Here is a 14511-nt window from a genome sequence, read left to right as displayed (position 1 = left end):
TTTTATCTCCACAATAAAGTATACCGATTATTTTTTGAATGTTCACTTAAAAATGGGATTATGCACGAGAGCCTCTCTTAGTGACCGTCCACCTCGAGATTCTACCCTGTCTAAGTGAACAACAAGAAATATTCCAGATGAGATAGAGTTTTTGAAGTAATAAAAATGACGCGTTCTTTAGAAAAAGTAACAAAATTATTTTATTACTGGTTAACGACCAACCAAATCAAATAAGAGCTTGTAAAAACTTCAACTCGTCCCAAATAATCATCCTGGATTCTCCCTAGTAAATTATCATTTTCACTAAACTATTTTTTCGGCATTTAAAGCCTCGAACTGTTCTTACCCCGTTCTTAGACCTAGTACCATATTTTTACTACTTTGACCCTCAATTTGTCTAAGATTTAGTCATTCCAGGCTCACCATTGTTCTTGCGTTTTTAAGCCTCGTTACACTTCCTTCTCACAGACCCGGTAGGGGGTAAAAGTAACGGACCAAAACTTGACTGGGATTGATATTTCTATGTACTTTATCTATGGCTGGATATGATCTGTATTCCATTGTTTTCAAGTCAAAAAATTCAGTGGGGATAAAAAAAATATTACAATATTCTATAGCGGGGGACCCCTAAAGCGAGGGACCCCTAAAGCGAGGGTTTGTTTATTTGATTATTTTCAGCGGGGACACTGAGGACGATATTTTGGCCAATTTTCCTAGAGAGAAGGGGTCCCAGTGGGTCTGTGAGAAGGGGTGTCGAATTAGTCTCATAAAATAAAAAGTATCAATGTATCATTTTCATGACTATTTTTGCAATATGTCTTCTCACAAATTTGTTTGTTTTCGGTTCTTATCTTTATTTACTCAAAACTTAACAACATTTCAAGCGTCATAATCTTTTACTATTTTCACCCTCTTAACACGTTGTCTTTTTGATGTCCTATCTTTGACTTATGACCGATGACCGATTGAAAAATAACTGCAAAAATCTTGAAAAACGCGAATTCTCCATAAAACTTTCAAAGTCGTTGGAAGGATATCCTCGAGTAGAAATGTTGTACAAATTTCAATTTTTATGTGTATCTTTATCTCAAGATTAACTTCCTTGTGCCCTTTTAAAAGAAATATGACCAGAAGTGGAACGTCAGAAACTTTTTGAGCTTTAAGCCTAAAAATGTTCTTAACATGTTCTTATTTTCACTATTTTGCGAGTATTTTTGTCCATTTTCCTAAGGGTCCACAAAGCCTTAAAATTTTCTTAACTTGTTCTTAACATTTTGGCCACGGAAGCCTTATGTTGTTATTATAGTTTCTTGTAATATAAAAAAAACTATACATATTGACCCTTATTAATTTCATGGCATTTTGAATTCGGGGGCATATGGATTTAGAAGATATTAGAAAAGATTTTTCTTAGAATATACTACCACAGGCTTAGAATACCTCAAATTTTCCTTTAGAAATGAGAACAGAACATAATAATAAGAATAGACTAAGAATTTTTGTGAAAAAGGTTTCCTTTTCAAAGTTTAATTCTCTTTTTTCAAAGGGAGTGTAGTAATTTTACCGAGAGTCAATGTCAATGAATTATTTAAAAAAAAAATAGTACACCAAACATTCTACATAGTCTCGACGAATGATTTTGAATAATGTCACACCTCTTAAAAACATAAGTGGTGCCAAAAAATAATACTAGTGTCCAGTTCTCTTCAAAAATAACAACAATGATATGTTTTTTTAATATTTTGGTTTATTTGTTCGAAAAACAAACCATAATTTTTTTGAAGTATGTTGAACCAATTTATTTATACAAAGTCTTAATTTTCCTTAATGTTATTCTAACTACCCCTTTACTATACTTAAAAACTTTCTTTATTATATAAGAAAATTATATAATTTAAGAACCTTATATCCATTTTTTGTTGTAATTAAGATTCCGTAAAATTGATGAAAATCTAGACTCTTTACCTTATGATTGACTAAAGTTTTTACTTCTAGTTTTTAATTTCACTTTAAAAAATGCCAACATTCAGTAGCCTAAATGTTTTGATTTTTATGGCTGTCAATTTTTTTATGGTTCTAATGAGAAGGTCTTATAATATAAACTTTTATTGTCAACTTTTGTTTGATCAATATTATAAAGAAATAATGCCATGTATAATACTTATTGAAAAATGTCAATTGTTGTTACATTTTTATTTTTGTTGCTTTACGGTCAAGTTCTGATCGTCTTAATTTTTTGTTAAAAGTTATTTTTAAATTTTCTTCAATTTAATATAAAATTTACCACTTTAGTAGTTTGGCTGAAATGCACTGAACTGCTTTGAAAGCAACTATGGGAAGGGTGGAGCCATAATCCTTATAAAAAAAACTCGGTCTGGAATCGCTTTTTTCTTTCCATCGTTTCTAACTTGAATTTGCGTTGAAAAATTAGTTTGTTTTGCTCACTTTTTGATCATTTGATTAAATCTTAAACCAATCCAAGAGGAGTACCTAGTAACGTAATCAAAAGCTGAGCAAATCGATTTTATATTTTTATATTAACAAAACTAACAAAAAGTTAAGATAATAAGCTTCCAGACTAAGGTTCTTTATAAGGACTATGGTGGGGCTCAACAACTGGTTTTGCTTTGAGGGAGAGAGTTTACTCTGACTTTGAACTCTATTCATATTGTTTAAACCTTTTTTATTGGAAGTTCTTAATTTAGGCTACGGATAGAGAACGGATGTTCTTATTTTATTCAACATATTTAAATGTTCTTATTGGCATTCTTTACTTAAATATACAGAATTACCTTCGGACACCTCTGTCTAACCTCCTCGGTGGTTCCTATTTCCACAGCGGTTGTAAAACTTCTTCTATCGAAATCCTAAAGGGGATAAAAATTCTATTTGTTTCAAGTTACACGTTTTTTTTTATTAGAACACTTAAAATTTGGCTGAGCCTGGATATGCTTATTTTCTTAGCAATTTTCAGCCTTAAATGTTCTTAAATGCGTTCTTAATTTTTCAGACTACTCTAAATCGACAATATCATGCAAAATAAAGAGCATATAAAATTGGTACAATTTGGACAATATTTGACTCTCGATTTTAGAAAATCCATGCCTAAGTTGGGTTAAAACTGCTTGAAAAGAAGAAAAATTGTAGTTTCTTGTCATTTTTTTCCAAACTGAGGCTGGGCATGTTCCTACGATGTTCTTAATTTTTCGACGAATTTCAGCCTAAATATTCTTATAAACTGGGTTCTAATAAAAAAAAAACGTGCAACAAAAAATCTAGTGGGATGGTTTTGGAGTGCAATTTTTATATTTAATTTCAAATGGGGAGGAAATGAAAGTCAATTTCATAGTGGTGCTGAAATTTTAAGGTATTTTTCTTGCCTAAGACAAAATTTTGGCCAAATTTTCCAGTAGAGCAGGGGTCCCGCCGGGTCTTTGTTACAGGGGTGTCTTTGGTTAAAGGAATTGACCCTCAAGTCAAACAAATCAGCTCTAATATAAAATTACGAATTACGACATTGTTCAATTGTTCACTTCACTGGAAAACCTGAGCACCTGCCATTCCTTTTAACCGCCTGATTAACGTCATTTATATATTTTTGGCTCTATATTTGAAAGTAAATTGAATCGAAATTTTAAATATGGTTTCTACATGCCTGTTGTTTCCCTTCTAAAAAAATAATAATGTTTGGTGGAGCCATTAGATTCAAAGCAATACAATAGCCGTACATGAAGATAATTGGTTTCGTTTTTAAAGATTTCTCCTGTTTTATATTATTTTCTACATAACCAAGATTTGACTTTCTTTGGAGTTTTTACTTTTAATTTTCTGTCGTGTCATGTGTAGTGTCGTTTGGTTGAAAAAAGTTCAGTTCGTGTTAAAATTTCAGTATTTCTTCTATGGTAAGATTAATAAGAAAATTGACAATTAAAGGTTTTGTTTTTAAATAAGAGTGATATCGTTTGCTTACTCATCAATTTTAATTTACAAGCTTTTTCGCATTGGATTGACACGGATGTGGAGCAAGATTGGTTAGAAAGAGGAAAAGAAAAATATTTTTGCTTATATCAGCACAGTATAACAATAGGAAGACACTGTCCCGATATGAAATATGTGTCTGATATGAAACGGGAACATTTATGTAAAAACAAAACCTTTAAACAAATTCACATACGATTTTTCCAACGTTTTTGATGTTAAGCACTTTCAGTGTTACAAATGTTGAAATAAACTGACTGTAGTATAATGTGGGGGCGTACGGTATTTCGGAATTGCGGAAATCGACCCTTTTTTGTTCGGAATTTCGGAAATCGGGCAAAATTCCTTCGGTATTTTGGAATGCTGAAATTGTTTCGGTATCGGAAATCCATGAATTTTTGCTTCGGAGTTTCGGTATTATAAAGTTTTTATCCCCCTTTTTCGGAATTCATACATGAAAAATCAAACTTCATGAAAAATTGGTCAGAGGAAAAATACCCAAATAAATCGGTATCTGAATTGCAAGTATTTTTTTACGGAATCTCGGAAATTTTAGCAAAAATATTTGGTATTTCGGAAATCGCAAACCCCGTACGCCCCCTATAATTATTTCCAGTTATGTGAATATAGAAAAAATCCTTTCTAAGTCGTTTTACTGGATTAGCAATTGTTTTTCTCCTTCGCATTATACTTTGTCACTGTTAATAGTTCATGGACCAGATGAGCTATTTGTTGCTCTAGTCCGTAACTCCATATTTTGTGAATATCCTGTGTGTCTTTTTCTCAAAAATATCTTTCCCAAGATCTTTCAATTTACCACAAAGGTTGTTCCTATTCATCACATTGGAATACAAAAACGGGTTAATCAGAGAATTCAATGCTATCGGGATAAGATAAACGATATTCCATTAGTGTTTATAAAGCCCAAAACTCGTCCAGTATACACATAAGTGGTAGCGAAAACGGCGATCGTCACATAGATAAGGGGTGGAACAATTTTGAACTCTAGTTCCCCCCTGTTCTTTAGAGCGGTATCCATACAGGTTATTTCGGATGATATGCCCAAAATTCAGAAACGCTTTTTGATATTTTGAAAAATGTTTTTGAAAAACAATCAGATAGGCTACCCAGTCGCCTTTCAACTTACGTTATCATGAGTTAAATTTCTTCTCTATCACGTTGATCACGTTGGTTACTCCGATTACGTATTCACGCACATTAAAATATTAAATCACGAAATCACCAGCTTGAAAAAACGCCAATCATGCCATCACGAAAACCGCTGGGGGCCTCATTAGATCAATTGGATTTTGAAATAATTTCACCAGATTTATATTGGACAACGTTTCAGAAAGCAAAAGCTTTGTATCAATAAAATACACATGCGATGGTATCTCAAAATAGTTGACCCGTAGATATCTGATCTTCCTATGTAAATTATCTCCCCAAGGTATTCAGTATAAGTTGCTGGGAGATCACCGTTAAAAAAGATATTGAGTAAGCTGAGTATTAAGGAGATAGTCCATGTGAAAGCATATACAATGGAGACGTATTTCTTTTTCATATTTCGGTGATAGAAAGGGCGTGTAACCACCAACACCCTATCTACTGTAAGAGCCGCCAAACTGAAAACAGACATTACAAGGCTGAATCTCATGCCCGCGATTAGACAAAAGCTTTGTAACGGTAAAAGCCAAGCATAATGTTTTTGGGCTTTCTCATGGTCATTTCTCATATATCTCAAAGATCAATACGTTGTTAAAACCGTTAGTCCCATAATAAAGTCAGAGAACGCTAAATTCAATAAATAGATTTGTGACTTGTGTGTCTCTTTGCTTATATCTTGGATGAGCTGAACTATCCCAATGAGGGTCAAGATAACGATTAAGACACCAACAATTTATAGTATCGAACAGTAATCGTTTGGTACAGGCTATAGTCTCAAATGCTTAAAGTCCCGACTGAAACATCTAAATATGAAAAATGACCTCTTAAACTTTTATGTCAACTGATTGAATTAGCCTTTACTTTTAGATAGGTCACCACTGGAGGTCTCCAGAAATCAGCAAAATGGCTTGCTTCCCTTGAGTTTCCTTTCATTTTATCTCATCCCGCTCTATTCATTTTTTTGACGACAATTCTTCTTCCGAAATACAATTTTAAGTACTGGATGGCTTAAGCCTATTTTTTTGTTTTTCAGCTTTTTCCTGTTTTCTGAGTTTTTGTAAGTCATTTGGAAAATCAAAATTTCAATTTTTGCCTTATTTCCCTTATTTATTACTTACTTATCCCCAGTTCAAAGTTTGGAAGTTTCATATTAGTTGAAACTATGCTCCTGAAAACTGATTAGGATTTTACAAGACCCCCCTCCCGTTATCAATTTCCGTATAAACTAACACACCCCCTTCTCACAGACCACAGGGATTTAAATTCTTTTGTTTTCAAGTCAGAAAATTTAGTGTGTATGGGAAAATAGTAAATATTCTGCATTGAGGATTGGTTTATTTGATTATTTTCAATGGGGACAAAAATTTGAGGATAATTTTCCACCGGGGACAATATTTTGGCGAATTGTTCCGGTGGGAAGGGTTCCCCAGTGGGCCTGTGATTTGAAAAGGGGGTGTACTAACCTTTAAATGCCTTTAATTGAGTACGATATTTTCCTAACTTTTAAATATCTTCAATAAATTACTGTGTCAAGATAACGACGAGCCTTTTTAATAAGTTTTTCTTTAGAATATTTTCGCCATTTTCAAATTTTGAGGTGTACGCGTATTTTTCATAAGAATGTACTCTACTGCTCTAATAAGAATATTTATGGTAAACTTGGCCGAGAATATCTCCTTCTAATCATAAAATTTAATCTTTTATCTTGTGCGTCTTCTAAAAACTTCTTTTAGCACCCTTGGTTTCTCGACGCCCCTCTAGAGAAACTGCTCTGGGGCATGGGCATTTCACGCCTTCGCCCTGATTCGAATATTACTAACTACTGCGTCTAGTACTTGAAATCTATATTCAATTACTTTAAAATATGTGCATAATTTATACAAATCGAAATCTTCGGTTATATTCACCGCACTCTAAAATAAATGACTGGAATGGTCGTCTCCATTTTAATTTCTGTTGTAAATTTGATCTATAAATTAGTTATGAATTTCATATGTTACAAATTACACTGTCTCAAAATGTTACACGCTTTTTTTATAAGAATATTCGTATCGTGATGAAATTGGCCACAAATTGAGCATATGCTAATAATGCCATCATGGGGTATGGCAACTGAACCTAAGAATGCCATTTTTAGAGTATTTTACCTGTAAATTACCAATTATTCCCCATCAACGCTAAAAAGTTTCACAAACTGAATTCCAAGTCTTTGCTTGAGCTATGCATGGAGGTAATAAGAAATAGATGGAGAATAAATGACTCGGTAATGGCCTAAGTTATCGTTAAATTCTTTTATATTTTCATTCAAATCGGTTTTCTTTGATTTACTATCATTGGAAGCAAAAAAATCCGGAATGTAAATTTATAAGAACAGAAGTGAGAATGTTATCCTGATTGAAATAAACATTTTATGCAAAAAGTTCTTGTTCAAACGCGATACAAAAATAATTTTCTCGTAGTAAGGTTACAATAGTTCTATGATTTCATATTGATGTATTTTTGGGCAAACATATTGCTAATTTTGAGAGTTACAGCACATTTTTCTTGAAAATTTCTTCATTAGAAATCTTTACTTCTAAAAGGGAGGGGGCTTTCAAATTCTGATGGATGATTAATTTAAGGTTACCTAATCGTAATATAGATTTTTTTTTAAATCTATCGATGATTTTATGAGAGGGGGCCCTTAAAAATATAGGATTTTGTGCTTGTTCCGGCAAGCTTTTTCTCATTTTGATCAACAAAGCTATTATCTCACAATAGAGCTGTTAAAAATCCAAAATCTTTTTATTCAGTTTTTTATGAACTTAAATATTCCAATGAGTGCACACAAAATTAATCACTTTTTCCCATTGCAACCAAGGAGCCGTTTGCTTCCGATGATTAGGTACAATGAAATAAAAGTCATTTATTCTCCATCTATTTCTTATTACCTCCATGAGCTATGCATTGCATGTTAAATTCAGGCTGGGTTTGGATCCTAACGTAAGAATACCGTAAGAATATTTCAGGATAATTTTCCCAAAAAGCTGAAAATATTCACGATGAATTGAAAAAACACCATTCTTATAAAATAAGATCGTGTATCCGAAGCCCATGCGAAGCTGTGAAAATTATTGTTAATTTTTCGCCTTCACAAATGTTCTGGAGATGTCCATTCCAGTCTTAATTTTAGAGTTCAGTGATTGAAATCTTCTGTGTGTGTTTTAATGTCTGGTTCTGGTTGGTTAGTTTTAGTTTCGATTTCACGGTTGAGTAGTTTAAAGTTTAACAAATGTTTATAATTTCATTTATCTCTTTGTTTATGTGATTTCTAATTTCTAAAAATTTGATTATGTTATTAAATATTTTGAATAAACTTTTAGAAAGTTTGAAAATTCAATTTTTTTTGGTATTTGAATTTTCTGAAAAATTTCGAAAAAATTGTTGAAATATTATGGAAATGTTCTTGAGATTAGCTTGATATTCTGTACGTATTTCTCGGATTTTAATACAAATTTTATCATTATAAAATTATTATATTCGTAATATATGACAAACAATGTCACATATAAGTTTTTACACAATGGTTGTGAGAAATTAAATATTGATCAAAAAATTATTTTCATCATAAAAAAGGATATTTATTTATATACAAAATGTCAATAAAGTTATGTTGAAGTGTCAAAGAGCTTTAATAAAAACACTTAACTTCTAAAAAGGAAAAGACGTAAATCGAAAAAAAAAGTCATAAAAAATTTTATGTGTATGTTGATCTAATAGATTTTTTAATGTCATTTCATTGAGAGGTATTATTCTTTTGTTTATTAGCTCAAATCTCCTTCAAAACTGTTATTTTTTTCAATGTTTATTTTTCTATATATCTTGACTGTGTTTTCTTAAACAAATAACTAAAAAAATTGACTTTAGCATCATTCACTACCAAACTCCATTACTCTTGAGTCAATTTGATGTTATATGTTTGTAAGAGATAGTATAGTTAGGTAATACATTACATACAATATAATACAATGCATAGTACATAGTACAATACATAGGAGGTATTTGGTTAAATAAGGTATTAGGTTATGGTATTGATTTATGCTATGAGTTTCAAAATTTTCTGATCCCTTGTGATTGTGAGTTTTTGTTCAGCTTAACCAAGCCTCCTTTGCAAGAATATTTGTTTTTTTCCATAATATTTGGGAAAATACTAAGTACTGATGCCATTGACTTGTTTTGCCTTAGGTTGATTTGTTTATCTGATGGTTGACAACTCGGGGTTATGATTTATATACAGAAAATTGGCAAAGTAGTCAAAAATATTTGGAAAATAACTCTGAGGATCCAAAAAACTGCGAAATTTCCTCTCTAAGGTTCAATTTTCAATCATTTGCTCAGACATACCAATCACCTTGAAAACCTTGCACCCCTCCTTGGCTTGAATGTACCAATTCGCACAATGTCATTTTGAATTCATTTTTATTTTCAGTCAAAAACGAACTACTAAAGATCAATGGAAGTACACAATCCTGTTGAATACCATCATGGACCCACCATGGAGAGACCATATTCAACACGTCACGAATCTTACTACTCAAGTCGACTCACAATGGATGATTCCGAAATTATCACACTTCATCCTCTAATCATTGGAAAAGACATTGTTGTCTGTATGCCAGAAGTTAATAAAGTGTTACGTAATGTATACCAAGTCTTATCACAAGCCAATTACTATTTATCTAAGCATGGGATTACATCTCGACGATATACAGGCGCCCAGTTGATCCGGATCAAAATGTTGGGCATTTTAGGACATGAAGCCAAAGTTTGTTCTTATATTTTGCAAAGAGATGCTGAGAGGATTTTCGATAGTTTTGACGTCAGTGGAGACAGCCGTAAATCCACCCGTATCCAGTGGATGGAGCCCGTATTATTAGATGAAAAACCGATGCCTCAATCTACAACCCGTAGCAATTCATCCACGAATAGCAAGAACGATCAGCAGCAGGACGGCCCGGTCAAAGTTCATCTTTTTAAACTGAATGACGATATTATAGTCTGTGCACCTGAAGTTCAAAAAGTAGTCCAGTCTAATTTCCACCAAGGTGCAACAGTCGGTTATTATTTCACCAAACTTGGTATTGTGCCTTACAAGTTTATCCATACATCACATCTAGATAAGATTAAGGAACTAGGAATTGTGAAGAAATGTGCAGTCCATTGTACTTATATTTTGAAAGATGACGCATTAAGAGTTTTTGAAGCATACGGTATGACACAAGATCAAATTGAAAACCATGTTGAATTCCTTGATGTGATGGTGTTAGCTGAAGGAACCTCCAGATCGTGGAAAAATAAGAAAGAACGTTCATCACCGTCAACAAGTAGCCTAGAATCACCGCGCGGTGGAAACTGCTTATCACCAGCCAGTAACGTGTCTGACTACTCTGGCAAACATGACCTAGAGACCGAGGATTATGCTCAAGCCTCTGATAAAGATATGACTGTTCATATTTTCATTGTCGAAGGAAACGAAGTTGTCTGCATGCCTGATATCCATAAAATTGTTCAAAATATCCACGGCAATTCCATCCAAGTCAATTACTACTTTAATAAACTCAAAGTTCAAAAACGCCGTTTTTGTTTTGCTCATTTACGTGAACTAAAGAGTCGTAATATTTTACAGAACAATGCCACGTATTGTACGTACGTGCCGAAATCAGATGCCGAGAAACTATTCCAGATTTACTGTTTGGTGGATGATCCAAAGTTGAAAGGAGTCCAATGGTCAGAACCAGTGAACTTGGATAACAAAATCTCCAATTTAGCGTCACCGACACTATCAGAACCAGATACCAACGTTTTTGATGACAACGAAAAAGAATTAGTGGTACATACGTTTACAATGGAAAATAGTACCGTGGTAATTACAGTTCCGGATGTTCACCGGGTTGTAGATTTCCTTGATGAACAGAGCGCATCTCTTGATTACCATTTCCGGAAACTCGGTATCGCGAAATGTCGCTTTACATACGCTCAACTCCATCAATTACGCCGCCTCAACGTCATTAAACGTCCAACCGTATGTACGTACATTGCCAAACATGATGTTAATCGCTTGTTGAAAATGTATGAGACCGAACGTAACAGACACCGGATGAATAAAGTCAAATTTTTACCACCGGTACAGCTAGTACGCGGAACTCCCCCTCAACAACAAACCGGAAACCCGAAATACATCAAACGTGAAAAATCACCTCCTAAAATCAAAACTAACGGTCGACAGTCGCCATCGCCCACCAAGGTGATGTCCCCCTACCACCAGCCCACGTCTCCTACCACTGAACGAGCACCTACCAGTTTCACCAAGCCACCTACCTCCTCCCCACCCAACCCACACCAAGAAGAAGACATGCCATCCTCACACTCAGTCGCTATCACGCACATTCAAAGCATCCATCCAACCATTGATTGCCCGATTGTTATCCCGAACGGAGATTATGACCCGATGAAAGCTGGTCGGGATAACGGTGAAAGCGATCGCAAAAGATCACATGAGAACCCGGATTCACCTTCTAACAATAAAAAATTCAAATGTACGTAAAAGATTTGTTAATTTAACAATTTTGTGCATAATGAATATGGATACTCTTAGGTGCCAAATAAACGCCCCCCCTGCTTGTTAATTTTTCGAAAGTTTTTCAACCCCCCGGACCTTATTAGGACCACCCCCTCTTTATTAATTATTACAAGAATATTTTCAGTTGGCAAAAAGAAGTCCCTTATTTTGCTTTTACTTATGTACCATTTAAAGTGCTTTCGCGGTCGTATTGGGTCTAATCATCAGCAAGATATCTGTTAACAACGTCATCTAATTCAAAATCAACCTTGTGTAATCGAACAGGCTACATCGGTTATTTCAAAAAATTTTACTTTATTTTTTTAGTTGGAGATGCAACTTATGAAAGTTTGGTCCGAGAAAACTCACGCAAAGAAGATGAACTCAGAATTTTGCATGGTATGTGATCTTGTCATTGATTTTATTCGACAATGATATTGTCCGTAAAGATCAGTTAATATTCATGATATACACCCTCCCACTGGCCTATATTGACACCTTTTTAACTTTTAGCCGCTATCTCTGATCGGAGTTTCTACAAATTGGCCCTTTCATGGTCGGAAAGGAATCATGGGTAGTCAATACCACCGTGCTCTAATAACGACTTTTTATTGGCCAAAATTGCCGTTTTGGGAGCACAGTTAGTCCTTATTACCCATGATTCATTTAAACCGTGAAATGGTCTGTGTTGCATGTGGTGGGTGTAGGTACATTTTCCCATCACATTTAGGCAGCACCAACATTGAGAAGTGTCTTTTTCAAAGAATTCCTGTCAAAGATTTTATTTTGGTTGGCTGGGATTTAGAAACTCACTCTAGGGTTTAGATAAATCTTAGTGTATTTACTACTAGAGGGTACAACTCATTTTTTTTCTGTTGTAGACGGTTATCAACGTGAAATCAAGGATGAACGAAGTAAACGACAAACGGCCGAGCGAGTTTTAAACGAGTTGAAAGGTAAGAATGACGTAATCTTTCGGAAACACCAAAAAGCACCGCTATAAAATACAGTTTTAGTCGATATGATAAAGCTAAAGGTAGTCCGAAAATCTATTTAAAATCCGGAGGCTGACTTTTTGAAAATGACGTCCTCAACAGGATGGAGCCGGATGAAGAATTTCCTTTTTTATTAATTCTAGATAATTGTGGTCTTCTATTCATGATATTCATGACGTAATGTTTTCTACGGAAATACCCCGATTTTAGCCAGTAGTGGCAAATTTAAACTAGACAAAAGTTGTATAGAATTTTCCACAACTGGCAAAAACCGGAGTCTTTCTGTAGAAAACATTACGTCATGAATATCATGAATTGATAAGCTTTGTACCAAGACAGCTGTTCTCAAAGCCGTTTTGATACTCTCATTTTTTCGACGTACAATGCAAAACCATTAAAAAACAGGAAACGATAATGGGGACTATTAATACTAACTAAATGGGTTGTCAAATTTATATATGTTTGTCTGACGCGAAGAAAATTTCTGGGTCACGAAACAGACACTATCTCGCCAACGATTAGAATATTTTAGCTATTTCGGACATTAAATGAAGGCCCTAATAAAAATTTAGAAATCTCTTGAACGCTTCAAATTGTTCATTAACGTTCGCTAACCCAATGAAAGTTCTTAGAATTTATAAATCTAGTGGCAACGAGGGATTGGATTTCTTACAGGGGAAGATTTTTGAGTCGTTTTTTTATTCAATAGAAATCCTACCGGGGTCTATGGCAAAGAGGGTTTTGTGATATCCTACACTGAAAAAACAAGAGCACTATGTAACTATATATTATTTGAATCTCTTTAGACCAACACAAACGAGAGATGACAGAACTACGAGAAGAATTACGAAAATTGAAAGAGGAAAAGTTAGACAGCAAGTTGAAAATCTTCCATCGAGGAAATGTGGATGATCATGATTCGCCTTTAAGTAATGGTAAGGTGTTTTCACCACAAGTTTTCACCCCGTCAGAACCTCCAGACAGCGTTCATCTAATGTTCATAACCCCCTAATCTCATAACAGACCATCCATTTTACTTACCACGCTCTGCTCTAAAGTGATATGGCGAATGTGTTGATTAGCTAAAACAATCAAAACCACGTTGTCTTTAACTTCGGAGCGAAAGCAAAAGGGGCTTGTTTCTAATGATTTTCTTTATGGTTGGCGATTGTTTTGCTTTAGATTTGCTTAAACCACCGATCTCTGAAACTTATGCAATATTCTTCTAAAGCCCGGATGAAAAAGATCAGTGGCTCCGCTATTTTTTGCAGATTGTCTTTCGAAGCCATGTTTTTAAGAGTGATAAAATGCCATGTACAGAGTATCAGAATGTGCTCGAAGACCAACCAATCGCATCTATATAAATGTTAGATAAAATTTATGTAAACTACTAGTTTCTTTTACCCATTTGAAATGCGAGCCTACCTATTATACTACCACCATCGATAAATAACTGTGCATTTTTCCTTGTAACTTTTTGTAAAATTTTCTTTTTTTCTTCATTATATGTAGGTTTCCATGAAGATTGATCTGGATACCACTCTATGGTCCTAATGTTGGTGTACTTTCGTTCGGCTAAGGAAAGATTTCATGCATAGAATCATGGATTTAATAAAGGCTCTCTAAAAATTAAATCTATGACAGAATCAACCAGAAGTTCTGGCCATCCCTACAGCATGTCCAATCCTTTACAATCATTGATAATGAAGGTACTGACAGCACTATCGTTCATTAGAATGGATTACATAGTCAATAAAAACATTGAAATGAGCG

General features: G+C 34.1%; 1 protein-coding gene across 1 annotated transcript; it reads left to right on the top strand.

Annotated features, from left to right (window-relative positions):
- Positions 1-8503: 8503 nt before the first annotated feature.
- Positions 8504-14267, top strand: LOC136809276 (uncharacterized). Its single transcript, XM_067065794.1, has 6 exons — positions 8504-8611; positions 9614-11720; positions 12071-12142; positions 12625-12699; positions 13545-13673; positions 14251-14267. The coding sequence occupies exons 2-6, from the start codon at positions 9638-9640 to the stop codon at positions 14265-14267; spliced, it is 2376 nt and encodes a 791-aa protein (XP_066921895.1). The 5' UTR covers positions 8504-8611; positions 9614-9637.
- Positions 14268-14511: the final 244 nt, after the last annotated feature.

Source organism: Clytia hemisphaerica, unplaced genomic scaffold (assembly GCF_902728285.1).
Source record: "Clytia hemisphaerica strain Z4C2 unplaced genomic scaffold, Clytia hemisphaerica genome assembly, whole genome shotgun sequence".
NCBI lineage: Eukaryota > Metazoa > Cnidaria > Hydrozoa > Leptothecata > Clytiidae > Clytia > Clytia hemisphaerica.
Note: the sequence above shows the minus strand (reverse complement) of the source record. Positions and strands in the feature narration are given on the sequence as shown.

What these genes read in the sequence shown, in the direction of transcription:
- LOC136809276 (XM_067065794.1), top strand. Translation starts at nt 9,638, where the DNA reads ATGGAAGTACACAATCCTGTTGAATACCATCATGGACCCACCATGGAG. An exon ending in TAACAATAAAAAATTCAAAT is followed by an intron (nt 11,721 to 12,070) that starts GTACGTAAAAGA and finishes TTATTTTTTTAG; the next exon opens with TTGGAGATGCAACTTATGAA. An exon ending in TGAACTCAGAATTTTGCATG is followed by an intron (nt 12,143 to 12,624) that starts GTATGTGATCTT and finishes TTTCTGTTGTAG; the next exon opens with ACGGTTATCAACGTGAAATC.